The sequence below is a fragment of the Leptodactylus fuscus genome, chromosome 1, assembly GCF_031893055.1.
Source record: "Leptodactylus fuscus isolate aLepFus1 chromosome 1, aLepFus1.hap2, whole genome shotgun sequence".
In the NCBI taxonomy this organism is placed as follows: Eukaryota; Metazoa; Chordata; class Amphibia; order Anura; family Leptodactylidae; genus Leptodactylus; species Leptodactylus fuscus.
This window is the reverse complement of record NC_134265.1, coordinates 109,229,081-109,256,835: the sequence shown is the minus strand read 5'-3', so window position 1 is coordinate 109,256,835 and position 27,755 is coordinate 109,229,081. Positions and strand designations below refer to the sequence as shown.

Here is a 27,755-nt window from a genome sequence, read left to right as displayed (position 1 = left end):
CCTACTGGAGAAACCATGCAACAGATTAAGACTTAAAAAGTCTGATTTTATAAATCTAGTGTACATCATCTTAACAGGTTAACTACGTCCACTTCCCACCCACTTTTCAGATGTCCAATGAACAGCATAAAAATGCCAAGAGTCCTAAAGTGTTTATGTAAATAAGCTCTATAGGTCCCAAATTCCTACTTTGCAACTTTCTGATGCCAGAATTTGGACAGGGCTTGATAAATTATCCCCACCATGTGCCCTTGACATTGATTTGGCCTCAGCTATTTAATGTAATATAGATGTTAGGTTACTACAATTGCAATGGTTAGCAATTACTCTGCTTATTATTTATGTATTTATACTGATCAGGATAAATGTTTGCTGTTTTTCAGGACATTCACAAGGACCAACCATATTATGACATTCCAGATGCTCCATACAGAATCACTGTGCCTGATACTTACGAGGCCAGAGAGGTAAATTCATTCTCTTTCTCAACATAGTGAACGTGATACTTTATCTTCACTGAATAGAGAGGTTTGCATTTTTCTATTTGTAGACAGTTTTCAGCTGATGTTTATGAATTCAGTATGTTTTTCCTTTGAACTAATCTTAAACGTTATTAACTTTCTTTATTGCAGAGTATTGTAAAGGACTTTGCTGCTCGATGTGGGATGATCCTGCAGGAAGCAATGAAATGGGCACCATCTGTGACTAAATCCCACTTGCAGGTAATAACTAGGATCTTGAGTTATGACTTACAAGTGCATATTTCATATAATATCATCAAAAGTTTAGTTTTTGTTTTTTTTTTTAGCAATTCAGTTGAAAAAGTGAAGCACATATATTATATTGAGTCATTACAAACAGAGTGAACTTTTTCAAGTGTTTCTTTCTCTTAATGTTGATGATTATGGCTTACAGTCAAGGAAAACACAAAAGTCGTCATCTCAGAAAATTAGAATAATTAACCCAAAACAACTGCAAATTCTTCCTAAGTGTTTTTTTTAAAAAAAGGTCCTTTGCCCTTCATTCACATCTGTCTTCGGTATTCTGTTCAGGGAGTCTGCATGGGGACCCCCCCGAACGGAATCCCGAACGCAACTGCAAGCGGTGTGCAGTGAAAGCACACAGACCCCATAGACTATAATGGTGTCCGCGTGCTGTCCGCATGAATCATGCAGACAGGAAAGTAGATTGTAAAGTTCTTTCCTTTCCGCATGATCCCTGTGGAGATCTGGCGGCAAGCACACGGACCCCATTATAGTCTATGGGGTCCATGTGCTTTTACTTGCATACCGCTTGCAGTTACATTCGGTATTCCATTCGGGACGGGGGGGGGGGGGGTCCTCATGCAGACCCCCCCCCCCATCAAAATAATCATGGGGAAGACTGCTGACTTGACAGATGTCAAGAAGGCAGTCAATGAAACACTCCACAAGGAGGGTAAGCCACAAAAGTTCATTGCTTAAAGAAGTTGGCTGTTCAAAGAGTGCTGTACCAAGGCATATTAATGGAGAGTGGAGTGGAAGGAAAAAGTGTGGTAGAAAAAGGTGCACAAGCAACTGGGATAACCACAGCCTTGATAGAATTGTTAAGAAAAGGCCATTCAGTAATTTGGGGGAGATCCACAAGGAGTGGACGGCTGCGGGAGTCAGTGCTTCAAGAACCACCACACACAGACGTATCCAGGACATGGGCTTACAAGTGTCACATTCCATGAGTCAAGCCACTCATGACCAATAGACAACACCAGAAGCGTCTTACCTGGGCCAAGAAGAGAAAGGTCTAGACTGTTGCTCAGAGGTCAAAGGTGTTTTCAGATGAAAGTAAATTTTGCATTTCATTTGGAAATCGCGGTCCCAGAGTCTGGAGGAAGAGTGGAGAGATTGCACACAATCCAAACTGCTTGAGGTCTAGTGTGAAGTTTACACATTGAGTGATGGTTTGGGGAGCCATGTCATCTGCTAGTGTAGGTCCACTGTGTTGTATCATGACCAAAGTTAGCACAGACGTCTACCAGGAAATTTTAGAGCACTTCATGCTTCCCTCTGCCCACAAGCTTTTTGGAGACGGAATTTTCATTTTCCAAACAGGACTTGGCACCTGTCCACACTGCCAAAAGTACCAAGACCTGGAAACCACAGTATCACTGAGCTTGATTGGCCAGCAAACTCACCTAACCTTAACACCATAAAGAATCTATGGGGTATTGTCAAGAGAAAGATGAAAGACACGAAACCTAACAATGCAGACGAGCTGAAGGCTGCTATCATACAACCTGGGCTTCCATAACACCTCTGCAGTTCCACAGTCTGATCCCCTCCATGCCACATTGCTGCATTGATGTAATCCTTTATGCAAAAGGAGTCCCCACCAAGTATTGAGGGCATTTACTGGACAGACTTTTCATTTGGTCAACATTTCTGTGTTAAATAATTTTTTTTATACTTGGTCTTATATACTGTATATACTCGAGTATAAGCCAACCCGAATATAAGCCGAGGCCCCTAATTTTACCACAAAAAACTGGGAAAACTTATTGACTCGAGTATAAGCCGAGGGGGGAAATGCAGTAGCTACTGGAAAATTTCAAAAATTAAAATGGTCGGCGTTTTTGGGTGCAGTAGATGCTGGGAAAGGGGAGGGAGTGTTTTGGTTGTCTGTCTGCCCCTTCCCTGAGCTTGAGGAATTTTTTTTCCCCCACTTGGAATTCAGTCTGGCTGAATATAGGGTATCTGCAGTGCTCCTATTAACCCCTTCCCGACATAACAGGAGCACTGCAGATACCCTATATTCAGTAGACCGGGCACTTCTATTGCGGCTGGACATAGACACCCCCCCCCACCCACCCCCCAAAAAAAAATAATAATAATAATAATAATCATATATTTTTTATTTTTTTTTTTGCTTTTTTTTTTTTTGCTTTACTCGAGTATAAGCCGAGGGGGGCTTTTTCAGCACAAAAACTGTGCTGAAAAATTCGGCTTATACTCGAGTATATACGGTAATCATTACATTTTCTGATTTAATGGTTTTTGGGTTTTCCTTGGCTGTAGGCCACAATCTTCAACATTAACAGAAATAAGCACTTGAAAAAGTTCGCTCTGCTTGTAATGACTCGATATAATATATGGGTTTCACTTTTTCAATTGAATTACTAAACAAAAGAAATAACTTTTTGATAATAGTCTAATTTATTAAGATGCACTTGTATGAAAAAAAAATCTTCTGACTTGCATCTGCAACAAGTGGACGATTTTTCATCCAAATGGTATGTTCGAAGGTTAACAGAGGAGACTGACTTGTAGACCTTAGAAACAATGGTCTCCAAGTATATAATAGTGAAATACTGTAACTGTGTGACTTGCGGATATGCTTTACTATGGATAAGTGTGCTAGCAGTCTGTTGTCCACAGAGACAGCAAATACATATGTTTATGAAGCCCTAGGATAAACCAGAAATGTGTGATCTGTGGAAGGATGGTGGGTAGACCCTTTGGTCAACACACAAAAGGGATTCCAGTGCTTGTTGGAGCGCCACATCCTATACGATACTGTAACTGATAGCACCATGCATGTCTCTGCAGGTGTTTGGTACTGCAGATTCCTCATTCCTCTTCCAAGCTAGTTGCCGTGAAGAACTCACTTCTGACCCCAGTTACCCTTTTTTAAGACAAAAAAAAAAAAAAAAAAGGCCAGCACTGCCAAACAATGTGAACAAGAAATGCAGGTACACATGTGCAAGTACACTACATATGCAAGTACACGAGGTTGGCTTGGCCTGCCATGAATGATAGGCATGGGAGGGTGAAGACTAAAAAACACTTGCCCTTAATTCAAGGGAGGCCAAGGCCCTAGGAGAGGTGAGTTATTTAGTGTAGGGACCCATCTAAAAGAGGGTGCTGTGTTGGCAGTTGGGCTTAAATACGACTCTTGGTGTAACCCTTTTAGAGGGCTTGTTTACTTTTTAATGTCTCTTATTTTAAAATGCTTTAACCTCTATGATTATTGTTAGTTATTTGTGTCCTTTTTATATTCATGTTTTCAATAGGAATACCTGAACAAGCACCAGAACTGGGTATCTGGCCTCTCTCAGCATACTGGCCTTGCCATGGCTACTGAAAGCATATTACATTTTGCAGGCTACAACAGGCAGAACACAACTTTAGGGGTGAGTAACTACTTAGTTCATTTCTCATTGCTGAATTTAATTTTAATAAAGACATTTCATGTGTCCTACTGGCTATGCTACATTAATTATGTATGTTTCACAAAGTGATGTTTAACACAACCCTGTGCTATTACTTACTGCTATTTGTATATAAATATACCAGTGGATGCTGTATGGAGCTGAAAATAATGTCATGTGCCAGATGGTCTGAGCCAAGAGCTTATGGCACCTTGTCTCTGTATTAGGCCTCATGTATTACAACAGTGGAACCAATAGAATTGCATGGGGGACCCTTACAATACATGCGCATGTCTCTCATACAATAGATCTTTGTGTTGGTGAAATGCATTGGATGCTGTATGGTGCTTTTCTTCACTAAAAGCAATGCATTCATCTGCTGGCAAAGTATTGTACAGTATGTTCTGCAAAGAGTCCATGCGGCCTTATGTGTGTGAATTACTTGAGTGTTTTTGTGTCTGGTTATTTCATATTTACTTTTGTTGTAATATGTGCAACCACCATACAGTATAACATTTTGTGGCCCCTTTTCTGTATAAATAACATTACATTTTTGTAATTCCTCTTGTCTTGAAGATCTTTTTCCCTCTATGTAAATTTCTGGCCAACTATTTGTAAATGATAGTCCTGTCTACTGTTACTTTGAGCCTGGGAAATCCTGCTATGCACTATGTTCCAGGAACTCGGCAAGGAACTACCTGCATCGGGACATGTGGGATTTCCCAGTGCAGCATGGAGGAGCTGCCTTGTGTATATACTCTCCTGAAGCTCAAATCTGCATGCCATAATAAGTCACGTACTCCATTCACTGTTTTCACTGCTTGACGTTCTACAATTTCTACTTTACTATGTGTTGTGTCATGTTAACACTAGAAGTCCCAGAGAGGGGTCATTTGACATTTCTACCTTTGGAACCCAGAGAAGGGTTGAATGACCTGAAGGATTTAAGCAAACACCTATAATCACAGTCTATTGTTCTGTAATTAAGGCCATTACTGTCACACCACAGGAGGTTGTTTTCCATTGAGTTTAGCCATTTAGTTTCTAGTTGGTTCAATTCAATTCAATTCAAACAAGCTTTATTGGCACGTCTGAATAGACATTTGGCATTGCCAAAGCTAGTAAAGTGTGTAGCTAGTAAAGTAGTTAGTTCTATTCAGTTTATTGTATTTGATAATATAAAGACTATACATATTGTATAGTTTAGTTTTATTTGAGCAAAAAAGCACTGAAACAATGAATCATTTTTTAGATATTTTAAATAGAATCAGAAATTTTAGAGCAAGGTACAGCTGTGAGTAATGACCAAAAACATTTGTCTAAGGCAGGGGTAGGGAACCTTTGGCTCTCCAGCTGCTGTGAAACTACAACTCCCTGGGAGTTGTAGTTTTGCAACAGCTGGAGAGCCGTACGTTTCCTACCCCTGGTGTAAGGCCTCAAGCACACTAGCAATTTTCCAGCGTTTTTTTTTTTTTTTGTGCAAATTTTTTAGTGCGAAAAAATCCCATAGGAGTGAGCTAAATGACCAATGGGACTGATCGCAAGTAGCTGCGATTTTTTTTTTTTTTTCTGCACCCATTGTCTCAAATCTAAATATACAAAAATGTAAATATACAAAAGAACTGTTATTTATATGTGATGGATTTACACTATTCAGCGCAAATGAGAATGTAGCCTTATAGCAAAAAAAGAAACAAAACATTGTATCCATTGGCTCTTCTTTCCATGAACAAAAGAATCAGTCAGTTGAAATCCGACTGTCTGATCCTTATCTCCTCTGTTATCACATCTTTGTCTGGGGGGAGGCAGGAGGACCACATAAACCTTAGATCAGAGCTAGAGAACCTTTGGCTCTCCAGCTGCTGTGAAACTACAACTCCCATCATGCTCCATTCACTTCCATGGGAGTTCCCAGAACAGCAGAGCCAGTATGCATGCTGGGAGTTGTAGTTTTGCAACAGCTGGAGAGCCATACGTTCCCTACCCCTGGTGTAAGGCCTCAAGCACACTAGCGATTTTCCAGCGTTTTTTTTTTTTTGTGCAAATTTTTTCGTGCGAAAAAATCCCATAGGAGTGAGCTAAATGACCAATGGGACTGATCGCAAAAGTAGCGCAAGTAGCTGCGATTTTTTATTTTTTTTGCACCCATTGTCTCAAATCTAAATATACAAAAATGTAAATATACAAAAGAACAACTGTTATTTGTTTCCATGCTTTTATTTTTGCTATGAAAATAATTTTAAAAAAATACAAGGAATAAAACAATTCCACACATATTCACAATAGGCTGCTGTGGGGGGCTGTGTGTGTGTGTGTGTGTGAGTGGCATGTCCTTCTTGTGTGACTAGCATTTCAGCACTCACTCAGCAGTCTGTCTGCACTGTCGGAACATACCTGGCACTGCCTGGGTATGTCCCTGGTACATTTGCCACATGTGTATTTGTAGCAGTCAACACATCTCTCAGTTGCACAATTGTTCGTGCATCGATGGTTGACCTGACACTTCGCCCTTTTGCCATGGCTGGGTGTGGAAGGTTGTTGCCGAAGGAGTTTCTCCTTGCGTGCCTTCTTTTCAGTCACATGAAAGCCATCTAACTCTTTTGCAAGCTCAACCAGGAAGTCCACCCGTCTCTCCTGCACCCCAGTGCATGCCTGATAAAGAACATAAGCATTCAGTGCTGCCATGTCAATCATGTTGTAGAACACGGCGACTGGCCATCTCCGTGTTCCTGCACGCACGCTGTACTCCCGCACCATTTGGTCCATTACATCCACACCGCACTTTGTGTGGTTGTATTGTGTGACCGTGTTTGGCTTCCTTTTGCTGGTATCCTCAGTCTCATCCACGCTGTGCATGCTGCTGAGAATGTAGACGGCCTTATTTCGTTTGGGTGCATATACTGTCAGTGTGGCACCAGTGGTTGAAAACACCTGAGTGGTGAATTCAGTGCTGTCCATCTGTCTAGCAGATTGAGGAATTTCCCGGCGACTCTTGTTGACTGTGCCGTGGATAGTGGTTTTCCGGCTAAGCAGTCGTCGTGCAAGTGACAATGATGTAAAGAAATTGTCCGTGGTTACAGTTCTGCCCTTGTCCATGAATGGTTCCATCAGCCTCATCACTACAGTTTCGGAAAGTCTCTCCCCGCTGGGACGACTGGGGTCCTTGCCAAGATATGGGAGGACATTACAGATGTACTTTGATTTCAAGTCGCAAGCCACCCAAAACTTGATGCCAAACTTGTCTGGTTTTGTTGCAATGTATTGCAGAAAACAGCAGTGAGTCTTTGACGGGAAAAGCTGTTCATCAATAGTGATGTGTCGACCAGGGTTGTAGGATGCGATGCAGTTGGTGACAAACGATTTCCACACATCGGAGATTGCAGCAAACTTATCGGTCTCCACTCGCTCACTGCGTGTGAACATGTCATCAAAGCGTAGGTGTTGCATGATGTCTTGGAAGTGGTTTCGGGTCATAGTTGCAATGATCCTTGGGTTTCCCAGGTTTTCTGACCAGCTGTCACGTAGTGATGGAACCTTGGTCACCCCCGCAAGATAATGACTGAAATAAATGCCATTAGTTCCGGGAGACCCATGAACCAATCCACCTGCTCCGTGTGACGTGCATGTTGCGTAGTCCATTCTTGAATGCTATGAAGCATGTCAAGAGTGATAAAACAGAGGAAGCTCTGAAGGCGACTCCAGACACTTCGTCTGGCCTTAGCACTTGGCTCTCCATCTGTAGGGTACGGTTCTATTGAGGTGAAATGGAGACGTTTCCCCACTTCTACTTCATGCCACACTGTGCCATCTTTTGCAGTCTCTGTCGGCTCATTCGCCAACCGAGCTCTCTTTTTTGGTAGAGGAGGAGTCTCCTCATCTGCAAGATAAATAATTTCAAATTAACCTTTTTGTTTTGGTTCTAAATAAAAAAGATAGTCAGGAAATAGAAATCAGTAATTTGAAAAATCTAACCTGAAGACAGCTCAGAGTCCGAATCCAGTTGAAGGACTATGTCTTCTCCATCTGAGTCAGAAGGGTTGGTGTTGCTCAGGATCAGTTCCAATGCTTGTTGAACTGTGTGCCTTCTCTGCATTTTGTTTATTGATCCCCCACAGCACAAAAGGCTGCATGCAAATTTGCTAAGGTGTTGGGGGGTGGGCAGACACACTCAGGAGCAGCTTACATTCGTTTGTTTACACTCTCTTACAAGACCTGAGGTGGATCAACACCATTGTCCCCTGCAGATTCCTCAGACAATGGCCACATTTGCAAAAGATAGGAAGCTAATTGGAGCCATCAGAGTTGCCTGTTTGAGATTAAGGGTCATTTGACCCTCTTTCAGGACTTCAAGGGGGAGCTCGAAATTTCTGGGACTTCTAGTGTTAATACACATTTATTTACTGACCCTTGTATCTTTTATTTTGTTTCATATATCATTTGTGAATGAAGTATTTAACTCCACACATACATACCTACCTACATACATACATACAAGTGTGTATATATATATATATATATATATATATATATATATAACATTTTGTTTTTGTTTTGTTTTTTTACACACACACACACACACCACCTTTACTTACTTAATACGAAATTGGACACCACTTATTGCCTGTCGCTTTTCTAGGGCATATTCAGTTGTGCTAAAAAGTTTATATACTGTGCTTTTATGCACACAGGTCACAGGTGAGGATGGTACCTTTAGTAGCCGTTGAAACCCCTTTGTGTCAACCTCTGGTCATGTTATCAGTCCAAAAGCATCAGGGTCTGAACTTTTGAACAGGGTCAGTTTGATGTTTTTGGTTGTCATTATGATTTAAAAAGAAAAAACACAGAAGTTTGATAATAAATGTACAGAAGTTTGACAATAAATGGCTTCAGCCAACCACTAACCATGAGTGGAGAAAAAGTTTTTGTGTTATCATTTATATTCTCTGGAAAAAAAAAGGCCAAACCCCCCAAAAAAATCTGCCGGGTATGTAAACTTTTTAGCACAACTGTACTGTACCTTATGCTTTGGAATAGAATATATTTAGTGTTTCTCCAGCCACTGGATTCTGTACACACACATTATTTTACAAAATATTTCACCGTAACCCAGCATGTCAACCAAACGTCAACCAAACATAGATGGGTTTGAGTTACTGGAATGAAACTGTGTTTTTCCATTGTGAATCTTGAAATTTTTGTCAATATATAAATGAGTTATTTGGAGCCATGAAGACATGGTAACCTCTTTGTTCCAAAAGAGCTCATAATAACAAAAACACCTGATATCTCAGAAACAGAAGCCCTGATTCACAATGGGAAAACACTGATTCAAGTGGGCTGGGTTGTTAAATGCAAAGCATCATCCCATCATAGGTCCCTAAAAGTAGCAGTACACTGTGATGTTTAAAGTAGAGCACCATCCCATCATAGACCCAAGTAATAGCTGTCCGCTGTGTTGTGTAATGCATATCTTCATCCCAACATGGGTGCTTTAGTATTATCTGTTCATTGTGATGTTTGTGTATTGTGTAGTGCTTCCTTATGTGTTAGCATGGCTATTTATTTTTGTATGTGTTTTTTATTTTATTTCACCAATGTGTCACTTCACAATGTAACACCATTACCTTTTCTCCCACTTCTGCACTGATGATGTGATCTCATTATCCATGTGTTCCTGTTGCCCCTGCCATGCATTGTCTGTTGTTGCCCTCCCCTCCAGTCTCCAGCTTCTTATCTCCAGGTTTGTTCTAACACTCACCATTTGCCACAAGTCTGTGCTTGTTTCTTCAGCCAAGGCCACTCTTTTCTTGACATTTCTTCCAATTTTCCTTTGGTGGAATTAATTTGCTGTTTTTTGAATGAATGGTGAACAACAATAATACTTTTCCTGTGGTGTGGTGTGGACTGACTGGTGCATGGTGACGCTTTCTACGGGAGCTCTGCGGGTGTTCTTCTGTTTAACATTGCTGTCTTCTTACAGGGAGAGACTCAGAGCAGAGTGTCTGGGGCTACAGCTATGTGTGTTATAAAATTGATCTTATCTACACAATTATTGCACAGAAATCTTATAGGAACACAAAAGCTTGAGCAGCCAATTGGTTGTCCACTCTGGCTGGAAATATCCTTCATGAACTATAGTCTTTTGTCTTAAGAACAAAAGATCTCTTGTGTGACTTTCAGACAAAACAGATCAACAAGGCAGTCTGCTTTCCAGATGTGTCAATTATCAAATAAAATGCCATCATTTTTTACATTTAAATGTCTGAAAATCTCCATTTTCAGCAATTTAAGACTAAGGTGTATGGGGTATGTATATGGTGTATAGAGCTATTCCTACCTTCTCATTATGTCAATTAGAAGCGTGCCCTAAAGTAAGAATGAACGTGCAGAGGTTAGGAGATGATGGCTCTGGAGCCGTGTAGAATTATGAACGCAGCTCTGGATTGCGGTGCAACATATGATATGTTGCAGTATTTCCAGCATTGCTCAACTCTTGTCTAGGTGTTATGCATATCTAAATAGGAGTTTGGTTTTCAGAAGTAAAAGTGAACACACCAACCTGTTATTAAAAACAGATATACAGAGCAGCTCCAGAAAAAGACCTGACCCGGTCAGTGGGTGCAAGTTCCAAATGATCAGGCATATGATCGCATGTAGATAATGCAACAAATGAACAGCACTCAATAATAAATTTTTAAAAAAAAGGTGAGGATTCATTCCATAGTAACGTTTTGGTCCCAGAAATGCCTGTTATTAGTAATTGAGGCCACAGCACAGTGATTCCGGTGCCATATATTATAGTTTATTGGACCTTACACTTTATGTAAGGGTGTGAATTTGTTTCCGGATCAATTGCACCCAGTACTTATCTTATAGAATGATGTTAATCCCTCCTAATATTCCCTATATAGCAGGTATGTCATGTAGTAGTTGATATTTTATTTATGCATTTTAAAGATGGAATAGCTGCCTCCGACATTTCTCTCTTTTACTCACTTTCACTGTCTGCATCTCTGTATTTGTTATAAACTGGTGTCCTGCAGAGCGGAGTACCATCATTCTAGTATTACTAGTAAATATGTCACTGCATTTCCAACAGCCAACCCAACTAACCGAACGCCCAGCCTGTGTCAAGAAGGATTATTCCAATTTTATGGCATCGCTGAACCTGCGTAATCGATATGCTGGAGAGGTAAGTAGTTTGTGTGGTAGTGAGGAGTAAACCCGTATAAGTTGTGTTTAGCAGCACGAATGCACATTATTCAAGTGTTTCCGGTCATTGAATGAGTTTACAAAATCCATCCAATTGCATGGAGTTTGGCTCCCTCTAGACATTGTTATTGTGCCTAAGGTAAATTCAGTACTGATCGTGCCACAATCTGTAGGTTCTGATTTTTATGAAATTGGTGACCAATAGTTATGAAACCCCAAGAAATCTCAGTCTGGACTCTTCATACAGGTTGCCGGCATGATCGAGTTCTCCCGAGCCACTGGTCGGACTTCTGATTTAAACAAGTTAATGCTGAAACATTTGACTGATGCGTTGGACTCAGGTCAGCCAGAGGCGTACACCCAAGTCATGTTCAAGCTCACAGCCATGCTTATCAGTAGCAAAGGTGAGAATTCTACATTTAATCTAAAAAGAGCAAAATGTGAGATGTGCTCAACCAAAGTAAAAATATATATCTGTGTTTATAGAATGTGATCCTCAACTTCTGCACCACTTATGTTGGGCCCCTCTACGTATGTTTACGGACCATGGCATGGAGACGGCCATTGCTTGCTGGGAATGGCTTTTGGCAGCTAAGAATGGGATTGAAGTGCCGGTAAGGACTAGATTGACATCAACAAATGTTTTTGTGTTTGTTGGATAAGCCCTTTATGCGTTCTGTACAATGCTATTTACTTCCCTCATTGCTAGACAGCTCATGATGGGAGCTTTACTTACGGTATTTATTGTGCCTCTGTATCTGGCAATGTGCTGTCCCTTAATTCATCCTGTATTTTCCTAGTTCATGCGAGAGATGGCTGGCGCTTGGCAAATGACAGTAGAGCAGAAGCTTGGACTCTTTTCACCTGAACAGAAGGAAGCCGACCCCTTGGCTGCTTCCGAGCAAAGCCAGCCTCATCCATGTCCTCCAGAAGTGAATCCCCATTACATATGGATTGATGTGAGTTGCAACTTTGTCACCTATGGAGAATTTTCAACGTAGAGTAGAAAACCTAAACTACTTGCATCAACCAGCCATTAGATTTACAGTGTGCATTTGACATGGAAGCATGAAAGCCATTTTCTTTTCTGTTTTAAAACAGTGGCATATATGAGCGACGTCCAATGGGGGAATACTTTGGGAACAGCCTCAAATGACCAACTTGTCCTTTTTTTTATTTATCTTAAATGTTCTTTCTTACTAAAATCAGAAATCGCCACAGAATAGGTAAAAAAAAAAAAAAAAAAAAGTATAATCTCCTAGACTCCATGGTGAGAGCTTTGAACAGCGCTGTAAGTTAATATTTTACTGTATATAGTTTATAGAGACAAGAGGTCATAACACCTATAAAATGGTAGGTTGTGGGGCTGGGCAATTATGACCTAAATTAAAATCACGATTAATTGAACATTTTTCCTTGATGCCTTGATTACGATTAATGAGAGATTATTTTAGGACACACCCCTTTTTTGTATATAACGCCCCCTATTTATATTCCACGAAGTGCCTCTAAGTTTTAGTCTCTGTTACTTGTATATCTGCAGTCCTGTTTGGGTGGCGTATAGTGAGTGATATATACTTAAGCCAATGGACGTGTGAGACCGCATGGATGGAAAGTAATTAAAATAATTGATGTGAGCAAGTTCACGACAAATAACTGAGCCAACTTTCGACTATGATATTATTCAATTAATTGCCAATCCTAGTAGGTTGGTTAAAACTCAATAGAATTACAGTTTTTATATATGATTTTTTTTCCACCTCCTCCTTTCTAGTTTCTGATGCAGAGGTTTGAAATTGCCAAGTATTGCAGCTCTGATCAAGTGGAGATTTTCTCCAGTCTCCTGCAGCGATCCCTTTCCCTGAATATTGGAGGTGCAAAAGGAAATTTAAATAGACATGTGGCAGCTATTGGACCACGTTTTAAGTGAGTGTCTCACGCTTTTTTTCCCCCACCAATGCAAATAAATGCTGATTCTTGTTGTTTTTATGTAAACATCGAGTAACTTATTGTTGCCTTGTTTTACACGCCATAGCAGAAACAGGAGAAATAACAATCCTCTTTCTGCTATAATGCTGTTGTCAGAAACTCTTTATTTGGCGAGCTTTATTGTTTCTCCAAAAGCATTGTTACACCAATAAGTACTATAAAAAACAATGCACCTACACTTTTAAACTAGTTCTAGATTTATGTGAAGTGAATCTTTGGTTTAGCTTTGTTGGATTTGTTCATGTCCAAAGTAATATGTTCATTATAAAGAAATAATGATCAGAAGTCGGTAGAGCTGCCAGATTGGCATGTGGCACTATTTCTGCAAACAGCAGAGTAGAAGCCCGTGCATGGATAGTTATTACAGCTCTGTACACATAGTTATGTATTCTGCTGATGGGGTCTTATAAGCTGCATCAATCAATTCTATTTATAAAAGGGAGATGCCATTATGTTGTGGAATTGTCATTATACAGTTTCTTATTATAGTTAAAGGGGTTTCCAGGTAAATTTAAATTGCTGAGCTATAGTAACTCAACATGGCTGCTAAATAGAGAACACAGCTCTCCGCTTCCAAATCTGCTCTCAGTATAGCTGCTGGTGAGAACAGCTCGTTGGTTGGGGTCTTACTATAGGTGTCAGGCCCCTCCCGATCTGGTATTGACAGCCTATCAAGAGGACAAGTTATCGATATTGTTTGCTTGGAAAACCCTACAGACGACACGCACATGACCGATGTCATCCGTGTGCTAACCATGGCTCCGCAAAACAGACAGGAAATAGGACTTGTCCTGAGTGTTGCTCATGGCCCTGTACAGCGGGCTCTGAAAATACACGGTCATGTGCATGAGGCCACACTTTGTAGAAAAGTTGCGTTTTTCTTGCAACCTTTGCTCTGAAATCTGCAATGTGTGGCCTCCGCCTTAAAAGGGATTCGATGCTTCACTTCAAACACCATTTTTGTTTCTTCACGAAGTCTGCTTACTGGGAGATTTTTACAAAGAATGAATTGCCAGCTCCACATTTCCATTTTGATAGCACTCAAAAGGAAACGTTAATGGCTATCATCTAAGAGAACTGTATAAAAGTCCTTTCATCGAATACATCAGAAGAAGACAAAAGTAGGCCGAGTATGAGAGATTGTATAAATGATTTGTGTTTTCTGCAGGCTGCTGATTTTGGGCTTGTCCCTATTACATGCAGATGTGGTTCCTAATGCCACAATCCGTAATGTTCTTAGAGAAAAAATCTACTCAACAGCATTTGATTACTTCAGGTATGATATTGAATGCTTGAATATTTTCTATATTTTTGTGGATGCAGATATTATTTGGTGAAATATTTGTTGCAATTAAGATAACCAGGGGCTGATTATAATAAGGGTGAAATGTGTCTGGGGTCTGAGGCTGCAAGTTGGCCCAGTGACGGGTAACTGCATTACCCCTGATTATAATCCAAACTCATAATCAAATGTATCAGCATATAGTGATACAGTTGGTTACTGTGGTGGGGCGGGGGAATCTACTGGACATGAGTATATGTTGAGCAAACCTTGTGAGATTTCCCCAGCAGTTTCACCCAGACCAAACTCTTCTGAACCAGAACTGCCATGATTAACACTTTGCGATTCTTCAAATCCCAGAGTAAAATAAGTGGAGGCTCAGGGGAGGTGAGTTAATATAACAAACATTGCCACCCATCTCCGAAGAGACCCCAGAGTATAATAGTAGTTCTTGGGTGGCAACCCCCAGAGATTTCACATTTGACCACACCCCAACTTTTGGGGAAAATTCATAACAGAAATCCGCTCAATCCTATGCATGTACCATTATACTGCAGTATACTGTGTAGAGCATACATTGTGGGGCATTATACTGTATAGGGGCCACTGTGGGTCATTATACTGCATGAAGGGCCACTATGGGACATTTTTGAACAGATTAGGGCTCATGGTACCCGTAATCTGCTCCTGAGGATGATCATTATTGTTACATTATTATTTTATAAACCATATTGTATAGGATTTGTATTCATGCTTGTTAAAATGTCTTGTGTTCTTTGTCTTTGTATAGTTCTCCCCCTAAATTCCCAACACAATCAGAGAAACAGCTTCGGGAGGATATAACCATTCTGATTAAGTTTTGGACAGCTATGTTCTCAGACAAGAAGTACCTTACAGCCAATCAGCTGGTTCCCCCAGGTTAGATTTTCTGAGATTCCTGTGGCCGCCTCAGTTACAGTAGAAAAGTGCAAGTAAAAGAATTAAAGGAATTTTTGGGACTTATTAAATGAAATAGAAGAATTCACAAACCATTGCCATTACCAATTTGTAATGACCAAAACATGGCAACCCCTTCTAGCACTTTATTTTAGTGCTAGGACACTTAAATGACCAGAAAGACACTTTTTACAAATTTTAAGCGTATGTTGGTCTAAGACCTAAACACTCTGGTCAGAAAAGGGGGTTCTGCTCTGAACCACCGATCCACATTGTCATGAAGACACCGAGCACTGAACGCTGATTACTTTCTGTTGTTATGTATCCTCTATAGAGTTTATTCATATTCCATGTTATGGACCCCACTTTTACTCTTCTAGATAATCAGGATCCCTCAGTAAACAGCCTGTCTGTAATGGTGGACGTTACACGCAGCAATTTGGATGTAACAGTAGGCTCTCGGCAACAGACAAATCAGGGCTGGATAAATACATACCCCCTATCCAGTGGCATGTCGACAATCTCTAAAAAATCAGGTATCATATATTTGTTTATTTTCATTGATCTCTTGTTTTTATTATAGTTTTATAGATGGTCTTTCTCATTATAAATTATTCATTCTTAATGTTGACCATTTATAGTGGTGTGTGTTTGTTTTTTGTTTTTTTAAATACATATATTTTGTTCTCAGGATTAGCAAAGAAAACAAATCGTGGGACCCAGTTGCATAAATACTACATGAAAAGGAGGACTCTGCTTCTATCGCTCTTGGTATGCATATCTTTATAATGTAGCTATGGAGACAATCTAATAATATAACCAATGTACCTTACCAATGTCCATTATTATGAGTGGAAGTGCAGATTTCTGCTTCTTCAGTTGATGTTATTAACTAAGCCATTTTTAGTGTTCATGAGAGACTCTTGGGACAGATCAATACATAGCCCCAACTATTCTGTCATTGTGTCTGAAATGAATAACCCTCGATGTTACTTTCCAGACCAAACTCTTTCTTCCCTTCCTTTTTCTAGGCCACCGAGATTGACCGCTTGACTACATGGTATAACCCTCTGTCTGCTCCTGAGCTGGAGCTGGATCAGACAGGAGAGAACAGTGTCGCCAACTGGAGATCGAAGTACATCAGTCTTAGTGAAAAGCAATGGAAGGATAATGTAAACCTGGCTTGGAGTATTTCCCCACATCTAGCAGTGCAGTTACCTACAAGGTGAGAAGAAGTTGTCATTGAAGTTTTCTGTTGTGTATCAGTGGATTCCTCCGGCTCTGGATCACCACTCTAAGGCTTATTACTCTTACAACAATATGAAGTAAACGGCACAGTTAAGCATGCTTGGATAGGGAGACTATGCGGGTTGTCCCATCATTAGTGTGACAGGATCCAGAGAAGACCATTTGCTGATCATGTATGATAACCATATATAGTGTCACGCAAGGAGATATTATATAAAAACAGGAGGTTTTATTTTGTTTTTAAAGTTTCTTTCTTGGAAGTAGTTCAACGGAATAACCTTTCATTTGTAGATTTAAAAACACTGAAGCTATTGCTGGAGAAGTGACCCGTCTGGTGAGACTGGACCCCGGTGCTGTCAGTGACATTCCAGAGGCAATCAAAGTGAGTGGGGGGTGGAAAGGGCAGACATGCTCCAAGTCCTGACTATTTTCTTTTGGTCAATGAAAAATGATATTTTCCTTACAGTATCTGGTAACATGGCACACCATAGATGCAGATGCTCCTGAGCTTAGCCATATTCTATGTTGGGCACCGACTGACCCACCTACTGGACTATCTTATTTCTCCAGCATGTACCCTCCACATCCATTAACGGCCCAGTATGGGGTCAAAGTACTGCGATCATTCCCTCCGGTAATGAATCGACCACCCTGTGGTGTTTTAATGTTTTTTTTCATTTGGCTTTTCTCTTCATAGCTGATTCTTACTCTTTCATTTTTGTCTCCTTGCTATCTTCTTCTTTTTCTTTTTCTTTTTTTTTTTTCATACTCTGTGTTCTGCTTATTTCTCTTTAGCCTTTGACCTCCTAATTTGCTCTTTTGTGTGTTTTTCTTTTTTATTTCTCTTTTCATTTGCAGGATGCTATACTTTTTTACATTCCACAAATCGTCCAAGCTCTGAGATATGACAAGGTGAGATTTCCCTACTGATTCTTTCCATTATTTTTCAGAAATGTTGTGAAATGATCGAAAGCCAAATTAAAGAATGTTCTGTAAATTTTACGAATATATACAATTTTCATTGGAGAAACATATGTAACACAATCTGTCTGCTACAGCTGTGCATGCATATTTATTACTTGTGTTAGTATGCTCCACATAAGCACAGTTGGCTATCACTAATGTTCATTTCCTTCAGTACACCTCTATACTGATGGGTTATACGTTGCTTTCATTGCCATTTAGTTGATCCATAGCACAGGTTGTTTGTGAATTTGGTGTCTCTTGTGCATTCAGATGGGATATGTCCGTGAATACATTCTGTGGGCTGCTGCCAAGTCTCAGCTTTTGGCTCACCAGTTTATCTGGAACATGAAGACAAACATTTATTTAGATGAAGAAGGACATCAGAAGGACCGTGAGTAATGCTGATCTTGAGGGATTTCCTTAAAGTTTACCAAACACTTTAATCAAACTTGATACAAGTTTTCGATAAATTAATACTAAATTGCAAATAACGGTATTTCTGGCCTATATATTTCTTATTTTTGCAGTTTTCCTCTACACAGGGCTCCATCTGAGCTAAAGGGTACAATACACTGCAATACAATACATAATACGAACCAGATAATCTACTTAACTGTCTCTCTCTGACGCTAGGTTCACACTAGCATTCACCTGTCCGTTCTGAGCTTTCCGTCTTCTGCATGCCAGAAGTCGGAAAGCTCAGACTGGGTCCGGCCGTGAGCGGCGGTGAGTGTTTTATGCTCTCCACCGCGAAACCGGATTTTTTTATCCGGACACAGAGTACTGCATGTCCGTCTCTGTGTCCGGATTATAAAACCCGGTTTCACGGCGGAGAGCCTAAAACGCTCACCGCCGCTCACGGCCGGACATCTCTCTCACCCATTCAAATGAATGGGTGAGAGAGACTCCTGCAGGTTTCCGTCTCCTGCCTCTGTTTTAGGCAGGAAATGGAAACCTGAACTACGGAGTTCACAACGCAGATGTGAACGAGCCCTGACTTGGAAAGAAGCTCCTTGAGCATGCGCAGGCAGGGCTGTGAAGTCTGTAGGCCAAACTATCATTTCCAACTCCCAATTTTCCGCATTCTAACTCCCGACTCCTGCTCTGACTCAGACTCCTTCATAAATGGCTGACAGCCCTTGTCAGACAAAAGCATGGAATTTTTTCTAATTCACAAAAAATCTAGTGTATGATATGTTTTCAGTAATTGCATAATATAATTAATCATTTAATTTTCTAGCTGGGGTCTGTAACTTTTTCCTGACTCAGACTACCCAAAATTGTCGCTGATTCCAACTCCGTAGTCCTGTATTGAGAAGTATTGCGCTGTGCTGTGCTGATGACCTTTGGTTGTCATAGAAAGCGACTGTTTAGCTCCAGCATCACACTAAACCTGTACTTCTATTGCTTTCTCTTTCTGCTTACTCCTCATACCTCCTCCCTCTGTAGGTTTATATAGAGATTAGTAATCTAATTCAAGTGACTTGTAGTCTCTCATTTATCGGCAGTCATAGGAGCAGGGAAGCAGTCTGATAAGAGGGGAAAAAAGTATTTTACCCCTGATAAGACATATTATATAGTGTCTTATAATCGCCTCTACTATTGATTTATGCAAAGAGTGCTGAAATATTAGAAAACTGATAAGGCTAGGCTCATGTAATTCTGGCTGGAGTCTTTCAGTGAAATATCTTTTCAATCTGCAGTTCAAGGAGAACTACTAGTCTTGCTGTTTTTTTTAAATAAAACCTGGTGCTGCTCTTTGCCGCATAACTATTCACAAATAACCAAAAAAATACTTCATTGAAGTGACTTATCTGAATACAAAAATGAACCTTAACTATCCATTGTCAACTTTTATTCTACATTTAGAGTATAGTTTTTATGAAAATGATTGCTTCTTCTGCAATTCTTACATCTTGTCATGTTCACCTACAGCTGACATTGGCGATCTGCTGGAGCAGCTCATGGAGGAAATCACAGGATCCTTGTCAGGGCCTGCCAAAGACTTCTACCAGCGGGAGTTTGACTTTTTCAATAAAATAACCAATGTATCTGCTATTATTAAGTAAGTCTGTGGTATCTTATCCATTGTTATAACTTTTAAAGAAGGACTCCTTCCTTCTTTCCTTTCCCTTCCTTATTTCTCCAATAAAGATATATACCTGACATTCCCCATTAGTCTATTGGCTCTGCTGATGTTATCTGTCACTGCTGTTATTGCATTTATTCAGTTCCTTTAGCAGAACATGCAATCTTTATAATGGCACAGATGTTAAAGGGAACTTGTTAGCAGGTTTTGGGAAACTAAAACTCCGGCATGACCTTATGCTCTTGTCATGTAGTATCCTGCCTGTAGCATATCTGTCTAAGGCTGGTCTTACACGACCGTATTGAATGTACGGTCCACTAGTTGCTGATCGGCAACATAGACTCCGCAGATGTCCGTGTCCTGCCGCACTCGCCCATAGAGTTCTATGGGCTCTATGGGCAAGTCCGTGCAGTGCCGCAATTCACGGCCATTACAGACATGTCCTATAAATTGCGGGCCTTGGTTCCGGCCTGGCCACACCACGGATAAAATATCCAGTGGTGTAAGAGGCCACATCAAATATAATGTGTCCGCAATTGAAAGCACTCAATTGCGGACCATTTGCGGACTTACATTACGGCCGTGTAAGACTTGCCTAACTTGGAGGTTTTAGATAAACCATTAATACTTACCAAGATGGTGCTCCAGAGGCATAACCGCAATGAAGATATTAGGTATTAGGAAGATATTAGGCATAACCACGCAATGAAGCTGAAGTTAGTACATATTATGGGCACCAGAGAGAAGTCTGATGGGAGGCACCTACACGCCTCTCCATAAGTATTAAAGTTTTAAATGGAACAAACCCCTGGCAGAAAACTGACTTGGCATAGGCAGGATTGGGACATTAAATCATTAGTGCACAAGTCCATGCATGGTGGCTTATTATCTGCAAACCTGTTGACAGGTTTGTTTATCATTATACTTTATTAAAGAGGACCTTTCACCATATCTGGGCACAGGCAGTGTTATATACTGCCAGAAAGCTGACAGTGCGCTGAATTCAGCGCACTGTCGGCTTTCCCGATCCATGCCCGGTGTAAAGCGCTATCGGTCCCGGTACCGTAGCGCTTTACAGTCAGAAGGGCGTTTCTGACCATTAGCCAGAGACATCCTTCTGCCTCGCGGCGCCAATCACGCTGTGCTGTGGAGCCGGGAGGAACGCCCCCTCCCTCCCTGATAATGCTCGTCTACGGACAAGCTGTGTGAGCAGAGGGAGGGGGCGTTCCTCCCCGCTCCACAGCACAGCGCGATTGGCGCCGCGAGGCAGAAGGACGTCTCTGGCTAATGGTCAGAAACGCCCTTCTGACCATAGAAGAGCTACGGTACCGGGCCGTAAGCTCTGTACACCGGGCACAGATCGGGAAAGCCGACAGTGCGCTGAATTCAGCGCACTGTCAGCTTTCTGGCAGTATATAGAACTGCCTGTGCCCGGATATGGTGAAAGGTCCTCTTTAAGGATTGCAGCCCCCATCAGCCTGAGATTGACATTTTTCGGTCCTATCTGAACACGATACATGTCAAGTGGTTTAATGTTAAGTGGAAACTTGTGGAAAACCATCTGGAGCTGACGTGTTGTGTGCATTAGTGATCCCACCACACCTTTTCCCTTATGTCATAGAAACATGGCATTGATGTGTAATTATTGTCATTGCTTACTCAGTAGTGCTCAGGGAAATGTGACAAGGCGGCAATGCTAACTTTTCCCATCAGACTCATTAGTCAAATGAAGTGACTCCAAGCACAAAACTGTTTGGGGAAAGGTAAATGGCAATTATTCCTACAATTATACACTCTAAGGAGTAAGCATTGACATTTTTCAGTCAGTTCTTTGAATTCAGAAACTAGAAATCTATGGTTCTTTCCCAATGCATGCTGGAATTAGCAACAAGTCTTTCACATGGCATGGTCTCCAAAGTGGTTGCAAAATATATTGGTAGATATCTTTTATCTTAATCCATTTGTTATGCTTTTATGTAGTCCTCTTCTCTTTTTTTTTTTTTTTTTTTTTTTTTTATATTATTGATATTTTTTTGGGTTGTAAACTAAAATAAACCAAAAATCCGCACCGTCTTGTTTTTGTCTCTCTTTTAAATGTCAACTTCCTTCTCTTGGCAGACCATACCCTAAAGGAGAGGAACGTAAAAAAGCTTGTCTTAATGCCCTGTCTGAAGTAAAGGTGCAGCCGGGTAAGACCTCTGGCTTATTACTTGATATTCAAAATATACAAAAGGATGGAATGGTAAAATATGGGTGGGTGTTCAAGACATGCACGTTTTCTTATAGTCTAGTAAGTGATGTTCTGGGCAACAGTAAATTGAAAATATTGATAAATTGTGGAGTGGGTTCAATTTCAGTGTAAGCATTAACTGACTCTATATCAGGAGTACATTACTGTGATGTTATCTGAAGTATATTTCATTGTATGACATGTATTCTGTGTCACATTTTCAGGTTGTTACTTACCCAGTAACCCAGAAGCTATAGTTTTAGATATTGACTACAAATCTGGAACACCTATGCAAAGGTAATTTTATTTTTCTTTCTTATAAATTATCTATCTATCTATCTATCTATCTATCTATCTATCTATCTATCTATCTATCTATCTATCTATCTATCTATCTATCTATCTATATACACATGTATGTTCTCCCACATTTTACATATACAGATGACAAAAAATAATATCCACCCCATCAATTACCATAAAATTGCGGAGTAAGTTGTACAATGGTGGGGTTCCAAGTGCTGTTAGTCCCACTGGTCACAAGCCTCATTTTGCATAATCATACTTACCATTATTACGTTGAGGTAGTTTGTGCTCTGAGCCTCTTAGGATCATGTTTAGGTAGCTTGCTTTCCAAGCCTCATTTTGAGTAACTTACTTACCTTTATATTTACTGATTATTATGTGGATGGAGCCTGAGGTTAAAGCCTCACTCTGAGGAATATTATTGAATGCATCATGGTGGAGGAGTGACAATTTGCCGTGAGGTGATTGGCTGTTATGGATGGAGGCGGGAGGACTCTTTCTTATTTAAGCGGCATTATCTTGCAGGCGTGTTCTCCACCGGTGTCAGTGCGGTCGCTCTGCTTCTTCACGCTACATTTTTTTTGTGGACTGTTTTATGCAGTTGTGGTTAAACCAATATCGACCCCCGATGATTCTTTCGCTGAAGAAACACGTAGGTTCTGTATTTAGCTATATGCTCTGCATCTAGTCCTTTGGAGTGGTTTAATCCAGCCTTGTGGGTTCACACTGAATCCAATCCCTGTTGGTGTGGCGTTAGGCCAGTAGCCTCAGGGGTAGGGCTTGGTGTGAGCTCCTTTAGTTATTATAAGGCATTGGATATGGTTATTGGTTCCACTCTATTGGATTTAGAGGCATGCATTTGTTTTGAGGGAGTTGAGGGTATTAGTTGTGATAAGAGACAGTTATCATTAAAAATCCCTTTTACATCCCTATTTTGTATAATTTGGGTCTTAGGACACATAGTAGTAAGTGCATGTGCCTCTAGTAGGTTATTGTCACACTGCTACCAGCACATTATGGTGTGATTTTTAGGTTTTCTAGCTCTTGTGTTAGAAGAAAAGAGGTTTTGAAGCACCATTTTTATCCAAATATAATTAAAAATAAAGTTTTATTATTTTTGATAATTTCAATATTTAGTTTCTGAAAATTTTGTAAGAGAAATTATGTGGGCATCGTTCTACAGTGATTTCCATTGAGTTTTATGGGACTTTCAGAGAGAGCTCATCGGTGTATTCAACTTAGTTTCTGAAGTCCCATAGATACCATCATGTTTCTTCAAGAATCATCCACTTTTGGTTGGTTGACTGTAACGGCAGTAGAATAGCTATTCCTAGTGAAATAGTTCATATAAGGTGTGACATTTATTTCATTCAATGTTTGTTTGCATGTTGATGGTTTTGATTAGAGGCGATGCCCTAAAGGCACCATTCTTATTGAAAGAAATGTGTAAGAGCAAGTCCCAGAGCTGTTACTGTAAAGTAAACTGATTGCGTGGAGGTCATTTAGAAGACTTTATACTTGCAACAGAGTTTTGGGTTCATTGTCTTCCTACACATAATTTCCCCCCTTTCTTTCCTCCAAAAATGTGTTTAAAGGGATTCTATCATTTTGAAACCCTTTTTACAATAAATACAGGTAGGAATAGCCTTAAGAAAGGCTATTCTTCTCTTACCTTTATTATTCTGATCCGAGTAGCCATTCCTGAGGAATTTCTTCTTTCTTCCTTATGCAAATGAGTTTTCTCGCAGTACTGGGGGTGTTCCCAGCTCTCAAACGGCACTGGGGGGCGTCCCCAGTGCTGCTTAAAAACTCTCCAGCGATGGCCTCTGTCTTCACCATCTCCGCCGCCTTCTCTCGTGCTTCTTCTTCTCTGGGTCCAAAAGCGCTGACTGCGCATGTCCTTCAGCCATTTTCCTGTGGTCTGAACGGGAGAGGCCACCGGGAAATGGCTGATGCACATGCGCAGTCGGCGCTTTTGGACCCAGAGAAGAAGGTGTGGAAATAGTACAGTGTTCTTGGGAATCTCCTCTTTTACTACGAATAGTACAGATCAGTCTGCATTAATAACCTATTGATATTGTGTATATATCATTCATAAATGTTTGTTTGTACTTGTAGTGCAGCAAAAGCACCATATCTTGCCAAATTCAAGGTCAAGAGATGTGGAGTCAGTGAGCTGGAAAAGGAAGGTAAATTTAAACTGTTGCCGTGGAAGGGAATAGTATTGTATTGGCTTTGCAAAAACAGTCGATTTTTCTAACTTTGTCCCTCATTTAGGCCTCCGCTGCCGCTCAGACTCTATTGATGAAAGTGAAGAGGAAGATGGGGATAAAAAAATATGCTGGCAAGCCGCCATCTTTAAAGTGGGAGATGACTGTAGACAAGTGAGTAAATGAGGATGTCAGAAAAGTGCAAATTTTCTACATTATTAAAGGGGTATTCCCAACACCAGGATCAAATTGAAACTTGTAGCAAAAGCTAAATGAAGTTTCCAATACATTACCCAATACATTGGTTTAGCTATCTTGCTCAATTTCTCAGAAACAGCTGAATATGTGTCCTCGGTGTTCACGGCTCATTGCCTGCATTACAGACCACCTTTCTTTATTAGCTGCGTTTGTCGGGCTGATGACTCGGAACTGCTTCACAGTCGCCTCTATTCTCTTCTCTTTTTTTCTATTTCTGATTAGTCCTCTAAACCAGTGGTTCTTAAGGTGCCATACGCGTACCCTTGGGGGTACTTGCCAACTGTCCACAGGGGTACGTGCCGTGGTGAGAGTCCAACCCCCCCAAATGGTAGCTCATGGAATTCATCACCCACAAATTACAATTACACTCGGAGGGTCTCTTCAGAGTATAATTAGCGGAGGCCATGATGAAGTAATCAGACTTAAAAACAGTGTTCTTTACCTGTCCTGGGCTCCAGCTCTGCTCTCTGTGCTCCTTTGACTACATGGATGACGTCAGTTGGTCACATGGATCACATAGCATAATGACATCAACTCTGGCTCAACCCCAGTAAAATGTGGATTTGTCCAAACCCAATATTGTAAGAAAATCCCTGTGTATGTGGAATTTAATTAATGTAGTGGCCACTCAGGGACATTTTCCCAAATGGAGGGACCACTCAGGAACATTATACTGCATGGAGGGACCACTCAGGAACATTATACTGCATGGAGGGACCACTCAGGAACATTATACTGTATGGAGGGACCACTCAGGAACATTATACTGTATGGAGGGACCACTCAGGAACATTATACTGCATGGAGGGACCACTCAGGAACATTATACTGCATGGAGGGACCACTCAGGAACATTATACTGTATGGAGGGACCACTCAGGAACATTATACTGTATGGAGGGACCACTCAGGAACATTATACTGCATGGAGGGACCACTCAGGGACATTATACTGTATGGAAGGGCTGCTGTGGGGCATTATACTGTATGGAGGGGCCAATATGGGACATTATATTATTTTGGGGCTGTGTTTGCACTGTGGGGGGCTGTTGTTTTACATGTGGAGGCCATTATATTACATGTGGGGGGCACTGGTAGTGCCATTATACTGATTGTAGGGGCACTAGGGGGGCCTTTATATAATTGTTAATAAGACCTCCAAAAAAGAAAAAAAAACACCATAATTTTATTAACATTTATAAGTGATTGCTAATTTGGGGTTACTCTATTGGGACATTTTCTCACCAGGGGGTATTTTGCTTGAACAGGTTGAGAAACACTGCTCTAAACTGTTAAGCCCTGACAGGCTGCAAAAGTGCCTTCATCAGTGCCCCTATGTATAAATCCAGAGATAACTGTGCAGTTAACAAAGGACACTGTTCATCTCTGAGCTCACTGCTAGCATAAGCCGAAAGCCAGGAAGCGGAGGAGTGTTGGGGAACCCTTAATGGGAAATCCCCTTTAAACGTTAAAGGGTTTGCCTGAGAGTAAATCTGGGGAAAGAACAATATATGTTAACGGGTAGAGATGAGCGAACACTAAAATGTTCGAGGTTCGAAATTCGATTCAAACAGCCGCTCACTGTTTGTGTGTTCGAACGGGTTTCGAACCCCATTATAGTCTATGGGGAACATATACTCGTTAAGGGGGAAACCCAAATCCGTGTCTGGAGGGTCACCAAGTCCACTATCACACCACAGAAAATGATACCAACACCTCTGGAATGACACTGGGACAGCAGGGGAAGCATGTCTGGGGGCATCTAACACACCAAAGACCCTCTATTACCCCAACATCACAGCCTAACAACTACACACTTTACACACTCAATACCACCTCTCAGACAGTAGGAAAACACCTTGAAACATGTGTATTTGGCACTTGGAGTGAGGAGAGCTTGTCACCAGCAGTGAATTTGGCCCTTGTAGTAAGTTGAGGTTGGCACCAACATTTGTTTTGAAAATCAGGGTGGATTGAGCCTCTAACCAGCAGAGTTTGGCCCAATTCATGGTGGAGGGAGCCTCTAAACAGCCAAGTTTTGGGAAATTCATGGTGGAGGGAGCCTCTAAACAGCCAAGTTTTGGGAAATTCATGGTGGAGGGAGCCTCTAAAAACCCCAGTTTGGACCAATTCATGGTGGAGGGAGCCTCTAAACAGCCAAGTTTTGGGAAATTCATGGTGGAGGGAGCCTCTAAAAACCCCAGTTTGGACCAATTCATGGTGGAGGGAGCCTCTAAACAGCCAAGTTTTGGGAAATTCATGGTGGAGGGAGCCTCTAAAAACCCCAGTTTGGACCAATTCATGGTGGAGGGAGCCTCTAACCAGCCCAGTTTGGACCAATTCATGGTGGAGGGAGCCTCTAAACAGCCAAGTTTTGGGAAATTCATGGTGGAGGGAGCCTCTAAAAACCCCAGTTTGGACCAATTCATGGTGGAGGGAGCCTCTAAAAACCCCAGTTTGGCCAAATTCATGGTGGAGGGAGCCTCTAACCAGCCCAGTTTGGACCAATTCATGGTGGAGGGAGCCTCTAAACAGCCAAGTTTGGCCCAATTCATGGTGGAGGGAGCCTCTAAACAGCCAAGTTTTGGGAAATTCATGGTGGAGGGAGCCTCTAAAAACCCCAGTTTGGACCAATTCATGGTGGAGGGAGCCTCTAAAAACCCCAGTTTGGACCAATTCATGGTGGAGGGAGCCTCTAAACAGCCAAGTTTTGGGAAATTCATGGTGGAGGGAGCCTCTAAAAACCCCAGTTTGGACCAATTCATGGTGGAGGGAGCCTCTAAACAGCCAAGTTTTGGGAAATTCATGGTGGAGGGAGCCTCTAAAAACCCCAGTTTGGACCAATT

At 41.1% G+C, this 27,755-nt stretch overlaps 1 protein-coding gene across 1 annotated transcript in view; it reads left to right on the top strand.

Annotated features, from left to right (window-relative positions):
- The window catches only part of PI4KA (phosphatidylinositol 4-kinase alpha), a 114,427-nt gene that overhangs the window by 71,183 nt on the left and 15,489 nt on the right, over nt 1–27,755 (top strand). The window contains exons 27-48 of the mRNA XM_075275525.1: nt 384–467; nt 633–722; nt 4,046–4,165; nt 11,283–11,375; nt 11,643–11,799; nt 11,882–12,009; nt 12,196–12,354; nt 13,170–13,321; nt 14,553–14,660; nt 15,457–15,584; nt 15,983–16,138; nt 16,294–16,373; nt 16,634–16,827; nt 17,142–17,232; nt 17,317–17,484; nt 17,709–17,762; nt 18,087–18,207; nt 19,752–19,881; nt 22,024–22,094; nt 22,360–22,432; nt 24,560–24,630; nt 24,719–24,825. Coding sequence (XP_075131626.1) covers nt 384–467; nt 633–722; nt 4,046–4,165; nt 11,283–11,375; nt 11,643–11,799; nt 11,882–12,009; nt 12,196–12,354; nt 13,170–13,321; nt 14,553–14,660; nt 15,457–15,584; nt 15,983–16,138; nt 16,294–16,373; nt 16,634–16,827; nt 17,142–17,232; nt 17,317–17,484; nt 17,709–17,762; nt 18,087–18,207; nt 19,752–19,881; nt 22,024–22,094; nt 22,360–22,432; nt 24,560–24,630; nt 24,719–24,825 — 2,535 coding nt within the window. The remainder of the gene's footprint in view (nt 1–383; nt 468–632; nt 723–4,045; nt 4,166–11,282; nt 11,376–11,642; nt 11,800–11,881; nt 12,010–12,195; nt 12,355–13,169; nt 13,322–14,552; nt 14,661–15,456; nt 15,585–15,982; nt 16,139–16,293; nt 16,374–16,633; nt 16,828–17,141; nt 17,233–17,316; nt 17,485–17,708; nt 17,763–18,086; nt 18,208–19,751; nt 19,882–22,023; nt 22,095–22,359; nt 22,433–24,559; nt 24,631–24,718; nt 24,826–27,755) is intronic.